The 21,363-nt window shown below is 40.9% G+C and overlaps 2 protein-coding genes across 5 annotated transcripts in view; one reads left to right on the forward strand and one right to left on the reverse strand.

The window, feature by feature from the left end:
- PWWP2A (PWWP domain containing 2A) overlaps positions 1–6,492 on the forward strand; it is a 43,839-nt gene extending 37,347 nt beyond the window's left edge. For 2 of the 4 annotated variants that reach the window (XR_008823479.1, XR_008823482.1), the window contains exons 3-5: positions 1,229–1,337; positions 3,378–3,459; positions 4,114–6,492. The gene's annotated coding sequence lies outside the window, so the exon portion shown is untranslated. The remainder of the gene's footprint in view (positions 1–1,228; positions 1,338–3,377; positions 3,460–4,113) is intronic. The other 2 variants (XR_008823480.1, XR_008823483.1) reach the window with 1 other exon arrangement.
- TTC1 (tetratricopeptide repeat domain 1) overlaps positions 6,203–21,363 on the reverse strand; it is a 33,953-nt gene continuing 18,792 nt past the window's right edge. Inside the window, exons 7-8 of the mRNA XM_056348822.1 lie at positions 15,118–15,172; positions 6,203–6,845 (exon numbers count right to left, since the gene is read on the reverse strand). Coding sequence (XP_056204797.1) covers positions 6,712–6,845; positions 15,118–15,172 — 189 coding nt within the window. The 3' untranslated portion in view covers positions 6,203–6,711. The remainder of the gene's footprint in view (positions 6,846–15,117; positions 15,173–21,363) is intronic.

Here is a 21,363-nt window from a genome sequence, read left to right on the forward strand (position 1 = left end):
GGTGCTCCAGTAAGGCCAGTTCAGGGCAGGCAGCTGTACTGGGCGCAGTGCAGCCCACCGCCGCCGCTGCCGGTCACAAGTGGGCTGAGCGAGTTCCTTGCTCGATGGAGCTGGATGAACTTGCTAGCGGAGGGCTGGTCCTGCTGGAGACCTGGGAGAAGGGGCAGGAGAAGCGAGAAGCGAGCGGGGCTGCGCAGCCCGGGATGTGCGGTGGCGGCGGCGCAGTTGGGCCCGTGTGGGGCTGGCACGGCCCGTGTGGGGTGGCAGCTGCAGCCGAGGGAGCCCACCCCAGTTTGTGGTTTAATGCCGGGGGCCTGAGGGGAGGTGAGAGCACGCAGAAGCGGGTAGCAGCGCGGCTGTGCCATGCACGCAGGGGAGGGGGACAGGGCCGCCGTGCCAGGAGGCGAGAGCAGGCGGGAAGGAGTAAGGTGGTGGGTAGAAAGAGGGGACGGGGCCTTGCACGCTGCCAAGGGCAGAAAGAGCAAAAAGCCAAAGGGCAGCCACTGCAGGGTGACAGAACCAACCCGGGGTGGTTCCTCTGCTGACCTGGTTGCGATGCTGCGCCGGGTTTGCTCAGAGGGCTGCGTGACAGGGCGCCACAGCGTGTGCGTTCGGAGGAAGAGAACCGAGGGCATTGCCCCTCCTGCTGCGGCGAAGGGACACCAAATAAACAGGCTCTTGACAAGGTTTGTGGAGCCCTTCTCCGTAGCTGTGCTTTGCTGAGGAGACGGTAAGACAAGGCTTTTTCTGGGGCTGAGTGTTTGCCTTCTCAGGAAGCTGGGTATACAGCTTAGAGGTTTCCAAAAGACTGATTTTGGAAGCCCTGTGGGTCAGCCACCGCCGAGCACGGCGGTGCAAGCGCCGAAATGCAAGCTGCAGCTCTGAGCCTGGGAAGGTTACAGAGACCCAGCCAGCATCTGCTGCCAGGGATAACCACAGGAAGGAGAACAGATTGAATTACCGAGTACGGGACACTACAGGAACCCTGTGAAGTTATTTATAAGACCTTAGCGTTTCTTCCAATCCCCTGAACAAATGCAGACAGACGTTGGAAAGGGCTGTACTTCACGCCACATCTTGGATTTCTGGCATGGAGATCTCCATCGTGGGGAAGGTTGTTTTGAGCGGCTGAGTCCAGCCCTGCTGGGGCAGCTCACCTGCTGGATGTTTTAGTAACGTGGGGTTTACGCTAACCCGAACACCCACTCTGAACCTCCTCTGTGTCCAGGTTTGATCCGGGAGGTGGAGCTGGCTTGAGTGGCGGCAGAGAAGTGGAGGGTGAAGACATCTCCCTTGGGTATCCCACTCCTATCACGCATGAAGAGGAAGAGGTAGAGGTAACAACAGTGATACAATCTGAAATTCAGTGTTGTAAATATCTCATACCGAATTATCAGAGAGCACGTACGCGTTTCTAGTTCTTCATTCTTACTTGTAATAGTCCTCTAAAATAAGGCGGTTTGCAGTGTTTCACAAATGAGGAAAAAAATGATATAAGCTTTAGGATATGGTAATGTAGCAGAATGACTCAACTGACTGGACTGGTAATTAGTGGGTATTACCTATTCAGGAGGGGCGGAGTAAGGAGAGGAAGAAGCAGCAGCTTTAAATACTGTACACTCAAATGGCTACCGAGTGCGTATGGATGAGCGTGATAACAAAGCTCAGGAAACAGAACTAATGGCCCCCAGAAAACAGATGGGCTATTTTTCAGGCACCCTTGTAATGAAAAGATAAACTGCTGGAGACATACTGGGCAATCGGAGTTTCTGAAAATTACTTCTAGAAGGGCCTTCTAATGCGGTATCTTGGATATGTTACTTTGAGCCATTTTACAGTGTCTAGGGACAAAAGTCAGTGTCCTGGAAGTCGGTGGTTATAGACAGAGAGTCTGGACTGTGCACGTTACCCACATAAAAACATACATATTTTTTCCATTTCTATCCCTGCTTTAGAAACATAAAACTAGAAGGAAAAATAGGATACACTTGACTAGAAATAAGCAAATGAAAAAGAAGAATGTATATTTCTAAGATGCTAGACAAAGGAAATACAAAATTATTCTAAAACTGCAACATGAGGTAGTCCTTGGCTATATAACCAGGAGGTTCAACAGTGATACGAAGGTAGCAATTAAAAAAATAAATCTAATGCATATGGGAAGAATAAATAGTTGTGATAAACTTGATGTAAGAGAATATAATCTCGATAAGGAAAGCTTATAAAAAACACGGCTAACAAAGATGAGGATGATACAAGAGAAATTTTAATCTATTAGGAAGAAAAGCAGTGCCCAAAACATGGTGGGGGCCTGTTGCAGACCATAAAAGTAGTGGTGTTTGGTATTTCTCAAGTTAAAGCAAGTGGTATGATGAAATTGCCATTATTAGCAACCAGGCAGGACTGAAAATAAGCCCAGATATTTCACCTAAAACAGCCAGCGGGGTCACCCATTCGCCTTTAATGTACACTGGATACAGTGACAGGACAGTGGAGCAACAGAGAGGAAACCCCAGGTAAACACAGGCTGGTTAATCTGACACCTGGGCTAGGAATCTGAAAACAGGATCAGAAATCCATTAATAAAGAATTAAAGGCAAACATGCAATTAAAATCCATTAAAAATAGACCTTGTCATTAAACCAGGCTTAGTAAGTCTAATTATAAAGACGCATTACCTGGCATGGCACCCTGCAGTATGCATAGTATTTACAGATAACTATCTACAAGATAAAACAAATGATACACCTGTGGATGAAGCTTGTCCGCCTGACAGATCTGTTTGCCACTGTCCTTCAAACAGCCATGTTTCCTGAGGGATTCCGCTCAAATCCCCGCTAGCCCGCACAGTAGTTGACACTTTCGTCAAGAGACTGAAAAGCAAATCTAAAATCACTCCTGAAAACGCTGGTAAGCACCAGCAGGGTGGGACAACACGGGGAAGCAGACACTGCTCAGCAAGCGGGACCTCATGGTGCATTTAGCTGCGTTAGCACAAGGCAGAAAACGTCACCTGCAGCCACAGGACAGGGGAGCCCATGTCCCAGAAACAGCCCCGGGGAGGTGTAAAACTGTGCTCATCTGCTGCCAGAAGGGTTAAGACAATCTTGGAGGGTATAAACAATGAAGTAAGAATGGGACGCCTTCTGTAGAGAGCAGAAGGGAAATAAATCTGTCAGTTCTCGTATCCCTTCCTAAATGTCAAAAAATGGAAGGTCTGCGACACAAACATTATGGAAGTCCTGGAAAGTTCTTTGTAGGGAGAGACTGAAAGCGGCCCTGTCTGTCAGCTTCTGAAGGCCAACAGGCCCCTTGGTTACTGTGCAAACACGTTCAGGGAGAACAGCCCAGGTACTAACAGGGTTTTTATTCGGCAGGCAGAGTAAGAAGGAACAAAAGCTGGGAGCTGAGGACAGACACCTCAAAGTGGAAAAGAGGGACATGCTAGTTACAATAAAGGTGAGTAATTGTTGGAACAAATTAGTAAGGAACGTAGTAGTTTAAGAGCACTTACATTTAAAAGATTATGTTTCATAAAACATTTTGTTCCTACTAGAGGTTGAAGCCCAACTTGTGTGACTACACCCTGGCACCGTGGTGGAACTGTGGCCAATGACACCAGAAGGAAATACCAATTACCCTTCTGGTGGCAGCTGTAATAACTAGTTTAGACATTAAAAACATCTTTTAAAAATAAAAAGCAAAATACATGCAATCGTTCAGGATTTGGACAATGCAAAAGGACTTCTTTCAGGCAATTAACTGGAATTTTACCTAGAGGAGAACTTGCTGTAATGGCAGATAAACCAGAAACCTCTGCAATGTGTTATCTGAAAGAGTGGCACTTCGAGTAGGTACGACCTATAGATTTGAGTCCTCAGTGACCGTGTGCCCAATTTCCTGTGACACTAACCTGCCTTTCACACAAGGCAACGAAATTACAAACCCAAGTGTGGAAAGCAAATGAGCTGCAATCCTTCAGCTTCATTTGTTCTTCCCTTCGTTTAAAAGCTACAGGTACACATCAGGCATCCAGCAGGGAAGTTGCACTTGCTGTTGTGTTTGCACAGCCGGTAGTAATTTCAGAAGTTTTGTCGTGCTTTTATTTTCCAGAATAAGCTAACCGGCCTCCACCCAAGGAGGCATGTGTGCAGCTCTCCAGCCCAGCCCTTGAAAGATGTGGAGCAGGAACAGAACAAAAGAAAATCTGTCACTGAACTCATTTGTATGACAAACAGCAGGTTGCTAAAAGCCCCTGCTTTTAACTTTGCGCAACAGCCCTACACTTGGTAAATACCAGATATACATACAGTGAATGCATAAAGATAGCAATTAATTGGTAATAATAAAGATATATAGAAAATTTAAAGTATCCATAGTAGCTTCAAAGTGGTTCCATTTACATATGTCCCAAGGGTGTGGACATATAATATATATATATATATGTTGCAGTTGGGTGAAACCCAGGGCACAGACCGATCTGCTTCACATCCAGCGACACGGGACTGGCGCTAATGTTGGTAAATGAGAAGAAAGCCCCGACGCACTCCCTTCCCCACCCTTCCGACCCTGCGGGAAGTTGGCTCCTGGAACTCGAGGGTCAGAGGACCGCCTGGCTCCAGGTGCACTGCACCGCTCCCAGGGCCACCCGCTGCTCCCAGCCTGGGCTGTCTGGGCTGCCACCTCTGCCGTCCTGCCCTGGGGCTGCAGGGGCGCGGGAGCCAGGCGTACCTGCGCGCTGCTGGGCTCGAGCCCCACTTACAGCCTTCAGCCCTCTGAAGCTCTGCTCTGTAGAATCCCAGTTTTCGGGAGGTTAATAATCTCTCCTAACAGTCCGCCCAACCCCAGAAGCCTTCCCCAAATCTAAAGAACTCTCTTCTGAAAGCAGAGTGGGTTTACAGCTAATTAACGCATCTGGACCTGCACAGCCCCTTGGGGGTGAGCACACTTTTCTCCCAGCACACGCCCTGGTACCACCTGCCCTGGGAGAGCTCAGCCCTCTGCCTGGATCCTGCAGCCTCTGGCTGGCAAACCCGTCCCCGGCAGCGCTGTGGCCGCTCCGAGGAGCGACATCTTTCTTTAAACCCCCCCATCGGCCCACCTACCCCTCTGCCCAAACTTGACTAGTAAAGAAAATTCAGCTTTGCACATTAGAAACTTTACTCCAGTAAAGCACGGCACAGTTACAGGTTCAGCACTTGGAGATCCTGGAGGCTGTTTGCTGTTATTTACTTAAGTGAGATTTTAATTATGCAGAAGATGCTAAAGGCTGCACAGGCCTCACTGTGAATTAGGGCTTCTCTCTTCTTTTGACAACGACATTTTAATTCCCATAGACTTAATACACACTCACTGCAGACTTGTTCACAAACAAACAGGTAACCAAAACTGAAAATGCAGCAGGACACAGTTAAAGAGAAATCACACACACACACTCCCCCCCCGCCCCCAGAGCTACAGAGACAAAAATGAAAATAAAGCACCAAGAACACCTCAGCTTGAGAGACTATTCCTTTCAGGCATATTAGTGTAAAGACTGGAGCTACTTAATTTCAGTCCTTAAGCACACAAAGAAACTTCCTGAAATAAATTCAAGATGACAACGAATAGCCAACAGACAGCCACCACTAACTATTTAAGTAAATCACGTATTGAAATCTGCATGGAGACAACTGAAAAATCTGCCTCCAATGTAAACATTTCAGCATCAATCTAAGAAACACTAAGTAGTAATTACAAAAGATACCCCCTTCTCCAAAATCTGAATGAACTACTTCAACTTCACCTATTTATGTGTGTGTATAGAAATACACACATTTCACAGCCTACTATACTATGAAGATCATTACAGTCAGCTTTAACATCACTTATTTGTTTGCAGTTATGGGTATCTGTAATATGAATGAATCTCAGACAGGCAAATTTAATTAATGTTATGGTACCATTACAAAGCGTGTATATATATATAGGCACAAAATTTCCTTGCTGCCTTCAGAAAGATGAATAAAAAGTAAAACTGTGGTGTAAGGGTGGCCTGAGGTTAACTTACCAATATTGCTATAAGCAAGATTTAAAAAAAAAAAATATCAAATGCTTCAAATTGATGTCCTGCAAGTACGTTATCTGTGGGTGGCTATACACACTTTTAACACCACCACCACGGGAAGGATTCAAATAAGGCAAGAACTTCACAAACCAAACCAACAGAAATACTAAGCCTTTATTACAAAGAGAAATTATTCCACAGAAGAGGCTGGCTTGCTTCCATGCATGCTGTCAGTCATATCCACCTGCTGAGTGTGGAGAAGTGCTTCTGCTAGATTCATTAATTCCCCAAGACACCATTAGGCTTTGTTCTTGGCTACAAGTGCGTGAGCATTTTGATTCAACTGAATTGCTTTCTAGAATTTTGTTACCAGCATTGAGTGGGCCAAAATAATGAACCTGACTGTTGGATAAGCCAAACACTGCAAGGGAAGAAAAAGAAAAATATTCAAAAAGTCACACAGTGGACACAGTTAACCACTAAGGGAAGTCAAATGACCTGCTTTACATCCACGTTGTAAGTAATTTCACAAGCAGAGAAATGAATATGCTTGAGTCTTATCTTCACTTGGGGCGTGTGAAGAATGTTTGCTGGATCCTTTTATTGGTATGTGCAAGCACACGGTCACGAAGCCTAAAAGCCAGCAGAACTAGATTGAATCCATGTTATCTATTGTTGTTTGGATTTTGAACAAAATTGATGGAGTATGAACCAGTTGATGAATCCTGTTTTATCTGGAAATTTTCTGTTGACAGGCCAAAGGGGCGGAGAACCAAATTCCCGAGATCCTTCAGTTTGCCTACAACAAAAAGGAAAGATAACGCGTTAAGTGTTAAGCGGAGGGCAGATCCCCACTGAATTATACCCAACAACAGAGTCCGGCTCTACTAATTTACTAATCTACTAATTTAAGGTAAATTCATCTACTAATTTAAGGTAAATGCTGTAGGAATCTTTGCAGTTTGTTGAATATTTAGGCTTTGAACACAAATTTTAAAAATTCCAATTGTGATGTAGTTACTGTCAGCTTTGAGGTTGAACACAGATGACCGTGCTGGTTCTGAATGGTTTGTTCAGGCAGCCCTGATGAAGCGCCAGTGGCTGCAGTCAGTCATGGTTCTATGTGGTTACAGCTATCCAGAAGCACCTCATTTCCTCAGTTATAAGCTCTTGAAGCATCCAAGTTTTTAACAGCTCACAACAAAGCACTGGTCTCCCCTGTACATAATGCTTGAATATAACTGATGCTGCCAACTTTCAATTTTTTAACATAAAAGTTTCAGTTCTGGTCATTTTTGATGCAGCTACAGCTCTATAAACAATCCAGAATATTATAACTGGCCAGTTTCCTAGACTACCAAAAGGCACAATGAAAGCCAACGTTCAAACTACTCGTTTGTAATTATTAAAAATCCCTTTCTAGAGCTGTATATAGATACAAAGAAAAACAAATTAATCGTTGTGACTGCATCTGCACGTGCAAACTAAGGAGTTCCATCTGAAGCATACAACTTTACAGCCTTTACATTTGGCCTGCAAACACCCTCAGCATAATATCATGGGATGTCACATCAGTAACTCACTTTCAAAACCACAGTTCTTCAGGACTCACACTACTAAGAGCTCTAAGCAGCTATTATTTAACAAGCATTGTTAAATATACACGCAGTAGAACAGTTAAGAAAATCTAAAGGCTTTATTAACATATGTATTATACATGCGTTCTGACTCTAGAAAATGAATCTCACTACCACCTATAAAAGGGGAAGGCCAACAAAAGGACTTTTTTTAAAAAAAAACAAACACCATGTTTATATAGAGGTGACAGAATAGATAAAATGCATAAAATTAAACAAGAAGCTGAGGTAACAACTTTGGTGTTGGCTAAACACAAGCTAACTGAGCTCCTGGCAAGACAAGACAAAGGAGGATGATGGTCAGTTTTTCAAGAAAAACACTATTTCCCCCTGGCTTCAATGCAGAATTGTAGACTAATTTCCCAAAGAACAAGCAGAAGAAGTTTGGACAAGTTGAAGCCTACCCTAGGTCTGCATCCACAGACTACACGCTACCTTTCAAATAGCCTTCTACTTTTACTAGACTCTCTAAGGCAATGGATTTTGTTTTGCTGGGAGCTTTGTGTGCACTCACGGTGGGGAGAAAGTGACGACAATAGCTGGCACACAGGAAATCCAGCTGAGCAACTGAAGTAGTCAAGACTACTGTTCAATTATAATTTTCATGCTTATTTCATTTTCCGTAATTTTTAGACTTTTATAAGATACATTATCTCTAAACTACTAGTGTTGCATAGCAGTTTCATCTTATGTGATCTCAATTTGCAGATTTATTTTTTTTTTTTTTTTTTACATACTTTTTGCAGTTAATGTACGGGCTTACATTGCAGTAAATTTGGCAGTGCTGGGTTAATGGCTGGACTTGATCTTAAAGGTCTTTTCCAACCTAAATGATTCTATGCAAGTAAAACATGCAAATGCCACACCTATTCCTGCTTGCATGTGTGTGGTTTCAGCAAGCCATCTTAAGTCATGAGAAACATCTTACTCTACTCATCTTCATTTGTATTTCTATTTCTAAACTAACCGAACCTAACTGCAAAGTCATATGAACGCTTACTTAGTTTCTTTGCTTTTCCTAAGTGCTTTTGTTTGTTTGAAAACCCTGTTTCTACCCAGCACCGCAATCATCACTATTGCTATTGTGTAAGTTTCCTCACTACAACGCAACAGCCAGAATTTAATTCAGGCTTTGTTGCTAAGCCATACTGAAGCAGTAAAAGTACAGAAACATAAGGAGCAAAGCCCTATGCAAGTCCTTCACAGAAAGAGACAAGCAGTGTTTATGCTGCACAAATGGAGGACATACAGATCAAGACATTTGCCTTGCATGACACTGCAGGTGACAGTGTTCAGAACAGAAATGATACCAAAGTCTGAACCTACCCCGTGGAGGTATGGCCCTTATCTCTTACAATCCGACAACAGCTCAAGGCAGGTTAAACACCATCACCATAAACCAAAAGATGCTATTTTCACAATCACATTTCCAAAACTGAATTGGGGCAGGGGAAGCAGTTTTGAACACATTCACAGAAAATACAAAAAAAAAAAAAAAAAAAAATAGCTGGGGGAAAATGTAAACATCTCATTCTAAGAAGAACTCAATCCTGCATAAAGAAATTTAACAGCATTTCTATGGTACTCCTAAATACGCCAAAGTCATTAAGATCTTGCATCAAAGTTCTGGTTCACAACTGAGTACCTTTCCGAGATTTGTGTGATTATGTTAAAGCAAGATTGGCCTTTGGGCATCAACATGGGCCTTACCCAAGAAACAGAAGACAACCGTAGTCTACAAAAGCAGGTAGCTGGTGAGACAGAATTTTTCTTCAATTTGATTTTTTTTTCCCCCCTGTGTGGATTACCAGATGAGGTGATTGAGTGATCTGACCAGAGTCATTCCAGCAAGTGGCTCAGCTAGGACAAGCTTCTTTGTACCGCTGGTGTTTTAAACTACAGCCTGTTTTAACTATTAAGTTCTTAATTTTGTACTGCATCCTAAAAGCATTTTGGTTATAAAACCATGAAGTTGTTCATAGCATCTCTATGACTGGGATGAACAGTTGCTATTGTACTTCTAGACAAACATTTGGTCGCTGCTTAGCTTCAGGTTTGGGGTGAGAAGTGTCTTTTTCTACTGGTGAAAGAATCCTGGCACAGCCAGAGTCAGTTGTAAGCAGTTCACAAGTTCTCCAGGCACTGCAGCTGGCTCAGGAGCAGGCAGACGACTTTGCCTGTCTCAGGAAACCGTGAAAGGTCTTTTCTAACCAGAGTTAGTACGACAGCTCTTTTCCGGTCATGCTAGAGCCAACAAACACAGAACAACTGCCCTGGTATTCCTGCTTGTAGCTAGGCCAGCTCTTTGGGAGAAGCTGAAGACCGTATGATATATTTATTCTTCATCTCACTGTGACTGAATAATTCAAACAACACAATCACAGGTCACCTTCCTGTTCGTTCACTTAAACCCACATACAGCAATGCCTTTTGGTGCAGGCACATTTAATAAATTGTTAATGAAGCAGAAGAAAGCCTTGCCTTTTCCGGGAACTGAAGCCCAAAGCACTGCTCCTGCTGTCTTGGCGCACATAAACCCATCATTGTAGGAAAGCGCTATTTCCTCCTCTCCCACTCTCCTTTCATCCCTAAATTAAGATACGCAGTTAAGTCCAACCTCCCCCTCCCTGCAAAGAAAAGCTCTCTTAAAACAGAGACTGTGCTTGAAGGAAGGAAGAAGGCATGTGGAGCTCTGACTCAGCTGCAAAGAGCTCTCAGCAATCAAACACTCACTTGTCCCTGAGCAGGGTCACATTCTCCTCTCTGAGACTGTGTTTTCATAGATCTTGCTCTTTATATTTCAGAAAGCCCATGTCTACTTTCCACCTGGAATTCCAGCATGTTAAAATTTCTTCAGCAAAGCAATATTCTGAGGTTTAAAAAAACCTAACTGGTAAAAATCAATTCGGGGCTCAGAAGTCTGTGATTCAATCAATTACTGACCTAAACTGCAATTTAACACCCTTTTGCAAAAGGCAGATGCAAGAAAAGATTTCTCACAATCTACATTAAGATGCAACAGCCAAAATTAATTGCTGTTCAGTCTATCTGGCAATATTTCTAGTGCCACTACTAGTGTTAATGTGGTGCCTGGAAGTTAAAAAGCTAGATATTGTTTGTGTTAAGAAATTTTTTTTGGATAAAAGACAAATTTCCTGATGAGGTCTCACCTCACCTTTGTGTAACTTTCTGTATTACCAACAACATTTTTTAAGCAATTAAAAGAGCAAAGGCAAATCTGTTCCCTAAATGGTGAGGACAGAACGACAGAACTAAAAGTTAATTGTATATTAGCTCTGGTTTGAATTATTTAAAGTGACCTCCCTCTATACAGTATTGTGGTTTAGCAGCTTAGTTGCAAACACAGTATATGCTTCAGTAGGAAAAAAAAACCCCAAACAAAACAGGGAACTAATTCTTTAGACACTAAGCCAAATAAATATCTTTGCTGGTGTCAAGTAGCTGGAAAAATCTCTTATTGGCAGAAAGGCCCAGGTTTTGACAGGCCTTCTCATTAATCACATCGATAATCAGGTACATTTCACTGTTTTTTGGAATACGCTCATTTATAACTTAAGCTGGGAGTCCCAATAGTTTTTCATTAGATTTGATGAACCCTGTCTGTATAAGATGGGTTACACAGATTGGCATATGTTCCATCCCATTTTTTAATATCCAATATACTTGGCTCCCCCCAGCCATGCAGAAAACTGTATTTGTGGTCACAGCCTCCAAACTGCTAAACCTTGCTAAAACCAGTCCAAACGTCCCCTCTTCTCACACCCCTCTCCCCAAAGAAACTGGTCCCAGTTACCACAGTCGTTAGTTTCTCTGGACAAGACTAGCTTGTTGCACAGTAGCTGGAAGTCTTTGGCTTTAAAGTCAGAAGAGAAATAAAAAAAGAGCTGAAAATGGTCAGCATATGTTCAGATCCTGCACAGTTACTAAGGCAGAGAGCAGCCACGTTATGAAAGCTCAAAGGGGAAGAGGCACACAGATTTAAAAGCTGCTTTCAAAGGGTGCTGTAAGTTAAGCTTTCTTTAATGCGAAACTCAGAGGTTAGTTTGTACTGAGCAAACTCCAGGGGTGAGTGGCAGTGCTCACCTGCAAAGGCTGGATGGAAAATATGAAAATGATTTAAATACAAATGTCAGCTTTGGAAAAGTTAGACCCTTGCAGAACACAGCAGAAATGGACTTGGTTTGGCAACAAAAATTGCTTTTTTTGGTGCCATCAACTTCATCAACCACATGCACTACCACTTGCACTCAAGAACTCATAGGTAGTCTGGAAGAAAAACCCAGCCAAGAATGTGTATTCTGATTTATTTACACACAATCACTTAAGAAGTGCTTTCAGCTTCTGACAAACTATGTGGTAATGAGCTGTAGCCCTGGAAAGCAGGAAGCACACTTGGGGAAGGAGGAAGATGCACTCCATTTATTTTGGTTTGTTTGTACACAGCTCCAGTTTTCATGACAGTGTTAGTTAGTTGGATATACCAGGACTTAGTTTTAGTTGACAGAACAAAAGCCTAGGAAAATTATGCTACTGGCTGATTCACTGACTAAAATAAGAATTAAATTCAATATCCAAACTTCAAAGGAGCCAAAGCATGAACTGTGACATTCTTTCTAAAGATTTTTGTTGGTGATTAATTAAAAGTTTAGTGTCAGTTCTCCTGGACCGGGCCTAGCCTGGAACTACTATAAGGCATCTGACTTGCTCTCCTGGAACCAAAAAAATCTGGGATACAACACAGACACCTGAGCTGTCTCCCCTGTGAGAAGGCAAGAATGAATCCTTGCACACCTGGCACTGTTTAACCAGTAGTCAGATAATCTCTTCACCGATTACCATAAGCAACTGTCTATTCTGACACAGTACTCATTTGGCAAATAGCATTAACAAAATTCTTGAAAAAGAAAAGCTGAAAAAGCTTAGAACAAACACACTGTGCAACAAAAACAACCCAAAGAAATCTCTTAACCACTGTACTATATGAAGTTTATCTTTTTCCACTCCTTCCAGAACTCGTGTCTAATCCCCCTTCTTCAATTGTAAGGTTGTTTTTTTTTTTCTTGACTTTAGACAGAACAGCAGCATTTTGTAAACCTGGGAAGTATTTCCTTCCCGGGCCTCCACAGTTATTTCCATGACTTCACTGCTATCTTCTCTTACCGACAAGATACAGAGAATTTTACAGCACTTTAAAAATTAGTCTGGTAACTGCCCACATTCCTAACTTAATTTCAAGTGTTCCATTAAGGGACTGCATTATAGAAAAAATGCTCAGTTTATGTTTGACTAGTGATCACAAGCAGTGCTAAGAATAAAATACCACCTGCCCAACTGACACCATATCATTTTAATGACACATGTGACAATTTATTTGAACCCTGTCACATGCAAAGGTTGTGGATAAACATTGGGTTATATGCTGTAGTACCCTACTCTTAGTCTGGTTCTCCTGGATGTTTACACCAGTAACATCAGTGTATCTCCTTTCATGTATGTAACATCATTGAGAAGGGATTCCTTTCTCAAGAATCACAGCCTGCACAAAAAGACCATTAAAATTCTGAAATCCTAACTGCCACTGGATTAACACTTCTTTTTAAAAAGATCACATCTAGTCTGAAAGCTAGGCAAAACTTAGCCGTATAGAACTACGTTTGTCGTGACAGTTTATAAAACTGGATGTACTGTTTCAGTATAGTCCCTTGTGATTTGTTAGGCCCTTCAGACAGAGGTAACAATGGTGTAAATGGAGAGTTCAAAACAGATCAGGAATTGTTTTCATATTAATGTGTACTGAAACTCATCCCATGTCCTACAAATGGGCATGATCTTTCTGGAGATTTTCTGTATTTGTCATTTATTTATAGCAGTATCACACTTAACCTTCTTTATTCATGGCTTGTTCTAAGTACAATGGTGGAAACAGAATCTGATGATAGAAAGCTCTAGAAAGACTCACTGCAACTTTACTGTGTCAAAACAGATGCAAAACAAGAGCAAATCAGACTCCCTGCACAGTAAAGGGGGGGGAAACAAAACACCAGTTTCAGCATAAGCCCTTGAAACAGTTTGTTCTTCCCAAATATTTTAAGAATTAGTGTTACAGTATGCAAGAAACTGTTTATTTAACCTGATTCTGTACTGAACAGTGAAACAGTCCTCCCCCTTCCTAACCCAAACCCTCTAAGCCTACTGATCTTGAAATAGCATTTCACCTACTACTTCTAACACCTAGAATGAGTAAACAGGTAACTACTGAAAGCTATTTCTGAAACAGGTTAGGTACAGTTAGTTTCTCTATCTTACACTGTCCTTTGTCCTTGCTCTTCTGTGTGGATTTTCTAAATATTACAAATGAAAAAATTATATAAAAACAAAAACTCATTTTAAAAAGCACCAGAATGTCAGATTGGCTTATGTAGTGTCTGAACCTACAAGAATTAACAGCAATGACTGTCTCCCGTTAGCTAGGAGACAGCAGAAAATGCTGACAGCAGTCTTTCTGGGCAGGAGGTTCCCCCAAAACTGTTAATTTAACTGCAGCGCTGAGTGGTACAAGGAAGTGCTTTATACTTGGTATCACACATTAAAACCGATCTTGCTTGGGCAATTTTATTTAACTAGCTATCCTTTTGAACTACTTCAATCCAGTTAAGATATTATCCAAGCAATATCATACAACATGACGATGGGGGCACATACATTCAACTGAGTTACACTAATTAAATTCTCTTCTACAAACAAGTAGAGTCAATAGTATCCTTTGGTGCAGAATTGTAAAAAGTCAGAGACAGCGAGCTACACAGGAAATGTAATTCCACTCCTAGAAAGGCCAGATGCTTGTTTGTAACACTAGGTAGGCCTAATTCAGCCTCCAAACAAACAGAACTGAAATACTACATAAATCAAGGTAAATATGAGTTGGAAGTGCTACAAGAAGAACCAAATTTGTTTCTTCAGACACAAGATCAAACATGCTCAGCTACTACAGCTGGCTGACTTTTTACATAAAGGTTTAGTGAAAACCCTGTTTTATCCCTTTCATGGGAATGTCTCCTTTGAAGGTTTACTCAAAGAAAAAGGGCAGAGCAACTGGTTTGTTTCAACCATTTCCCCCTGCTTTTACATGCATCGGTATTAAATTGTTTTAGAAGGTCTTGAGTATTCTTTCTTTAAATGTAACCAACAGCCTTTTCTGTATGGGAGAAGTATTTGGCTAGAACTTAGCTGTAGGTGAAACCAAGCAATAGAAAACTACAAAGAAATCGGAAGTTTTGTTGTTTTGTTTAACACAAGTATCTCCTTTAAGATTTACCTTCTTCAAATTTTATACAAGAGATTCTACTCATGCATTTTTATTTTTCCAGTAGACTATGAAGATTATTATGCAAGTTACAGGTACATGCTACTTACCTAACATTTCTTTCTTTAATTTTTCATTCCGCTCTTCAATTTGTCTAGGTAATCGCTGTTGAGAGAGATAAAAACTGGGATCAGACCCAAGCTTTCAATAATACTGTAGGTTAAGCGAATGGATTTTTCATACACATACCCAGCATACACTGTTTATGGCTTAAAAGGAATCCTTACCTCAAACCACATTTTCATCTTATTCTGAAAACCTGTAACGCATCCTATGACATCACTTTACCTAAGCCATAAGTTGTAACTTTTCAGTGCAGGTTTCATACAGGCATGCGTTTATACTGCCGAAAACCAGATCCGATCTGTTTGCTTGAAATTTTAACTGAAATGCATGTGGAAATTTAGACTTACAATGAAAGTATATTTGAGCCCTGCTTCCTCTGCTGCATGCATTAAGCTTGGTAAGAGAGGCTAGAGAACTAAGCAAGCACGGCATTTGACTTCTGAACAAACACAGGTGTAGTAAGGGAAATATCCATAAAGTCGGTTCTCAGTGGCATCACACTTCAGGGAAAGCCACACCGTGAAAACATGATTTTCTAACTACAGATATTTTATCAGCAGATCACCGATTTAACCGTCTATGAACTTCAGGACATAGTTTAATGAGCAGCATCTTACTACACAATGTATGGCATAGTTCTAAGGAGGAGAGCACATTACAAATGAGGGCCTTGATTTGGCAGCTCATCATGGGGAGGGAGCTCCAACAGTTCATCCTGAGCAAGGTACTAGTCCAAGTAACAGTTCATTAACATGCTTTCTTCCCTTCTCAGAACTGGCACCAGCGTTAAAATCTGTTGCACCATCACAAACTTCTCACATGTTTCTTAGGAGGATTACCTAACTGCATGGTCTATGCATTCCTAACTATTTGAGATTCTCATTTATGCCTAGGACAGCTGTGACTCATCTGCCATCCTTACACAGTACGTGTTTTCCTATATGACTGCAATGATCACTTTTAATTAGAACTTTATATTCACCACAACTAAATTTACCATTGTTTCATTTAAAATTTCTATTTTCTATAATTAGTCAAATGCAATATTAAACGAAAATCTATTCTGAATGACAGTCCCTTTTTATACATTTTTCAGATTTTTCAGAAGTACTATTTCAAGCTTTTCTACTATGCTTATTACTGTATAATTCTGGCAGTTCAGGATGCAATTATATGGATAACTATGTTGTCTCTTCTTGTGGAGGTCACAGCAAATAAGACAGATCTGCTGTAATGGTGCTATCAGTAAATTAATTACAGTTGCAGGGTATGGTAACAGGTGTGGAATTCACTCCTAATATGCTTCCCTTGTGATAATTGGCTTCTCAACATAGTTAAAGAATTCATTTCCTAATCTTGTTCCTTCCTGTCATTTACAGCTCCAGTCATCGTGGATGGGTTTATCATCCTGGTATCATTGCCAGAGTGAAATAAGATGTTCACCCCAAGAAAAAGCCCGCTGGTGAGGCTGCCTGGCTATTCCTCTCCTCTTCAGTGCTGGATATGCTGGTGAACACAGGCAAACCCTGTCACTATAGAAAATGAACTGTAAAGAGAAGCGGTATACCCCAGAAAAAAATGGTAAAATAAAAAAAACAAAACAGAAAAATGAGTACTAAGGAACAGAACAGATACACATGGATGGCTAAACCTGAAACCAGCCCAGGCCCAGCATCACCGCCAGCGAGCCAGATCTAATTAGCCTGGTCAGACTTCAGCTGACTCCTGCTGACCCAGAGGGGCTTATTAAGTTGGGTGCAGATCTGGACCTAAGCTGCCTGCATGAAAACATGTATGGATATCCCCAGGCCCTAAATTCAGTTAGCATCGTGATGTGAGATTTGCTGAATCCTGGATGAGTTTGGCATATATAGACTGTTTCTCCCATTTGGACATACGGCTTTAGCAAGAATTGAAGACACAAATCCTTAATCTGAAATACATACTCCATGTTTTCTGTCTGAATTCTACTATTCAAGACTCAGTGTTTGCCACTCCAGAAAAGTATTTGCAAGGTTACTTATCTATAGAAAGGTGTCTGTAAGGACTGCTGTTTATCTGGTGTCTATGATACTTATCTCAAAGTACAGCTCCTTTTGGTAAAAAAGTTTATCCAGCCGGCCAATCCCTAAAAACTGTGCTGAAGCTGAAATTCACACAACGCTATTACACACCTGCTAAAAAAACAAACCTATACACTGATACCATATAATTAAACACTTTCTGGGAAAGCATCAATAGGGATTATTTGACCATAAAACATAATGATTTCAAACTGTTTAATTTGGCATTGAAGATGTCAGAAGTAACTCAAGTGTGTGACGCTTGGATTTAAATCAAAACACTAGTACTGTACTGAAATATAAAACTGAAATTTTGGAGGAGTTACCAAATCAGAAATCAAAGAAAACAACTACTGTGTACTTAATATTTTTAACCTGCCATTTAACAACATCATGACATTCTGTAAAGCAGTATATGAAATATTTTCTATGTACAGGAAGGAGAAAGATTTGCTCTAATAGTGAATGATGCTAATACTCAAGATTCTCTTGACGTATCATTTTCATTACCAGTAAGGGGGGAAAAATGCTGTGATATTTCTGCAAAGAGCAATGCCCTTTACCTTACAAAAACCCAAAGCTTCTTAGTCTCCTATATATATATAATAACCACATATGTGGAGTCAACATCACAGCTGGAACTGGGTTTTATTATGAAATTTAGGTATTTATCATGAATATTTTAAAAAGGGTAAAACAACAATTTTTCAAGAGGGGAGTTTTAAGCTTCAGTTTCAAAAGGTTGCTTCTACCCTGAAACTTGAGAAAGAACAGGACCAACTCAGGGCAGAATGTCCTAAATCCCACTGCAGTGTAAATTAAGGGCATTTTGTACAAAGTGTTCTGTACCACATGTGAGCCTAAAGCCTCTACCTAGTAAAATGAGGTCAAGGAGCAGAAGGTATATGGGACTGTCAACCTCTGTACTTCCCAGCCACAAAAATGAAATATGAATTACTGATCATGCTAAAACATTCCTGAAAGATGGCCAGGAAGAACAGCAGCACTGTTTATGACTGTTTGCTAGTCCACATCTCTACCGGTTACTGAGCAAGGACTCTTTTGTGAGATTAGAGACATATTCACTGAATGAAAATTGTCTTTTTTTGCAAGTGGTATAAAGGACAGTAGCTGTACTTTCACAGAGTTCCAATCCGCCAAAATATATGTATTTTAAACTCCTTACATTTCATACCAACTACTGAGAGCCTCCCCAGGTCTTAATCTGTGGAGTCCTGACCGGGTGGTCTGGTGGTTCCTAACAATCCATCTGATCTTCACAGTTGTTATTAGCATGATGAGCTGCTAAAATGCACTCCTTTAATTTCATTATTTATTTATTTATATATTTATTATTATTATAGTTAATTTAATTAACTATTTTACAAAGCAACTGGCTAGATTATATTAGGCCTCACTCTGGAGCTAGTCTAACGCTAACAGACTACAAGCTGCAGAAAATAAACCCCATCGTTTTCTTTAGAAATGTCAGCAGACTCCTTTGGCTGAATTCCTGGATCAAATAAGCTATAGTCTCAGCTAGGAGACTATAAACAAGGCCAACACAAGTACTCTTTTCTAGACTGCGATGGACCCATCACATTCACTACCCATGCAGTAATGATGTTTGACAAGCTTGTCATTTATTAAGCCGTTGCCAAGAGCTAGGTGATGAAGTGCTCTCCTGTTCTCAACTAGACGCATGCAACAAGCATCAGGGGGTTGTTTCACAGTACAGTAAACTGACCTTGTCAGTGGGGGCTACTGAAAGAGATGGCCCCAGTTCCTGCACTGCCCTGACCACATCTTTCCTTCTCACTAGACTTGCAGCAGGACTTGCCTGACTGCAAAAAGCCAAGGCAGTATAAAAGTATTTACTTTAGGGCTTTTTGGTTGCTGGGGGTTTTTTTTTGGTTGTTTTTTTTTTTTTTTTTTTTTGGGCTTGCTTGTTGCTGTTTTTCCCTTTAGCAGAGTTAGTTGCCTGCCATATTCATACATAGAACCAGCCTTCCCCTAGGGTCAGATATGAGCTGTACCAGCATTAGCACAAGGAAAGCAACTAGACAGTTTTGTAAACAGCAGGTAGTTAGTACATCAGTTTAGCTGTTTTGTGAAACCATAGTGGTAACACTAACACGAGTTACACAGTTAAGGAGAGTATTTTTCTGCCATCAGCACAACCGATCCCAAAGGATTTTCATATTTTTTGTAATTTCAGGCAAGCCTTCTTGTTTAATGTGCTATAAAGGCAGTTTCTAATTTGTCACTTAAAACACCATTGTGTGTGTGTGTGGGGAATCACTACTAATGATTTATTTTCTAAGTGGAGTATTAAAATTATTAGACCTAACCCTTTAAAAAATATTTTTGCATCGACATATTCAACGTGGGTTTAGAGAATTTTGTGGGTGAAGCAAAGGATTTTTTTCTTTTCCTTTATGGGGCTGAATATGTTGCAGGCTCACCGATGTGAAGCTGAACTAAAATAATGATGCACTTTGAAAATTTAACTAGATATAAATAAAGTCAAGTACTGGTATACGGATTTGGGTACCCAGCTAAGAATTACATTTTACAACTGCATCCATTTACCTTGAAATGGAAGTAAAGAATACTTCGACTGCTGTTTTCCCTGCAGAAAATGGTCAGCTCTTTTTCCAGGCTCTCTGGCGCTTGCAAACCATCTACCTACCATGACCTGAAGCTCCCACTTTGATAAAAAGGGATCACTGCTGTACTTTTTATAGTGGCTACCTTTCATTAGCACATGTTCCTTCAAAACCACAGGCTGTTGGTGGCTACATCTCTACCACATTTGTCCTTTCAACACAGCCTTCATACCATCTTTTCAAAAATAAGAACAGCAAGCAGGCTGTAAGAAGAGCACAAAATAAATTTCCCTTCTTGCTATCCTTGTGAAAAGACCCTCTGAATTTGTCCAATCCACAGCTATTTCCCACGCTGAGCATTAACATACTAAATATGACTAGAAAAATCATTTCATACTGGTATTTTACACGAATAGTTACTTAAAAACTCAACTCATGAGGCTGTGGCAGCGACTTTAAATCCCCATCGGTAGGGATTATTTACATTTTAAATTGGGGTTTCAGGCAGTACTAGGGGTTTACCTTTTTTCATCCAAGCTGACATATCCTAAAGGCCAAGGAAGCTTTTAAAGCATTTCCTTAAACTTATAGAGATAATGCAAAGATTCTGCAAGAAATGCTTAATCCTGAAGTATTTGTAGTTTGAAAATCATGAAAGTGGACATTGGAACACAGTACTAAACTGCAGATTTTTTTTTCCCCTTAAGAATGAAGAAAGCAGCTGAATCACGACAGAGTGCTGTTTGCAAGCACGAGGTGCGTTCTTCTTCAAGTGAAAGACTAATGTTTTGAAGATTAATAGTAGACTTCAGTCACTATTGGTAAAATAACGGGAAGTGGCCAATTCACACACAAGGCATAGCAAAGCACAGGAACAGAAAACAGCTAAATCAAGAAACAAAAATATCAACATTTTAAAGTAGATACAAACACAGATACAGGCTGACAGAATCCTGTCTCTCTGCCTTTCTCAAAGTTATATAATCAACTCACCAAAAAAAGTAATTATTTCATAACGATGCCATAAAGGCATTCAACTGCAAATTTACCAATCCAAAAAATAATTCTACTGAAGGAAAACCAGATTCCTACTAATTAAACAGCTAGCAAGAGCTGTATTATAGAGTGCTTGTATTCTGATCTCCAAATTGCAGATCAGTATTGAAATGATGGCTGCTAAAATGCAGCAGTGCTCAGGTAATCTTTTCTAGCACATGCATAAATACAATTTATAGCCTCCATCAGAAAACTAGAACGAAGTGTGTGCATGTGCATGCATGCACACTATTCAAGAGCTAAACATGTAATTAGATGCTTACAGCTCAGAACACATGTTTACTTTCACTCATTTTACAAAGGTAAAGAGAGGACTATGCTTTATAGACCTGAGACTTGCCATGGCAGTCGTGGCAGTTCATGTAATCTTCCTTACGTAACACTAGATGAGAAAACCACTACACTTTCAGACTTGAAAAAGTGGTTAGCATCACTGCATATGAAGCTGCTCGCATAAACAGTATTGAATATTTACAATAGGAAAGAAAAGACCTTGGTTTAA

The sequence above is a fragment of the Falco biarmicus genome, chromosome 8, assembly GCF_023638135.1.
Source record: "Falco biarmicus isolate bFalBia1 chromosome 8, bFalBia1.pri, whole genome shotgun sequence".
NCBI lineage: Eukaryota > Metazoa > Chordata > Aves > Falconiformes > Falconidae > Falco > Falco biarmicus.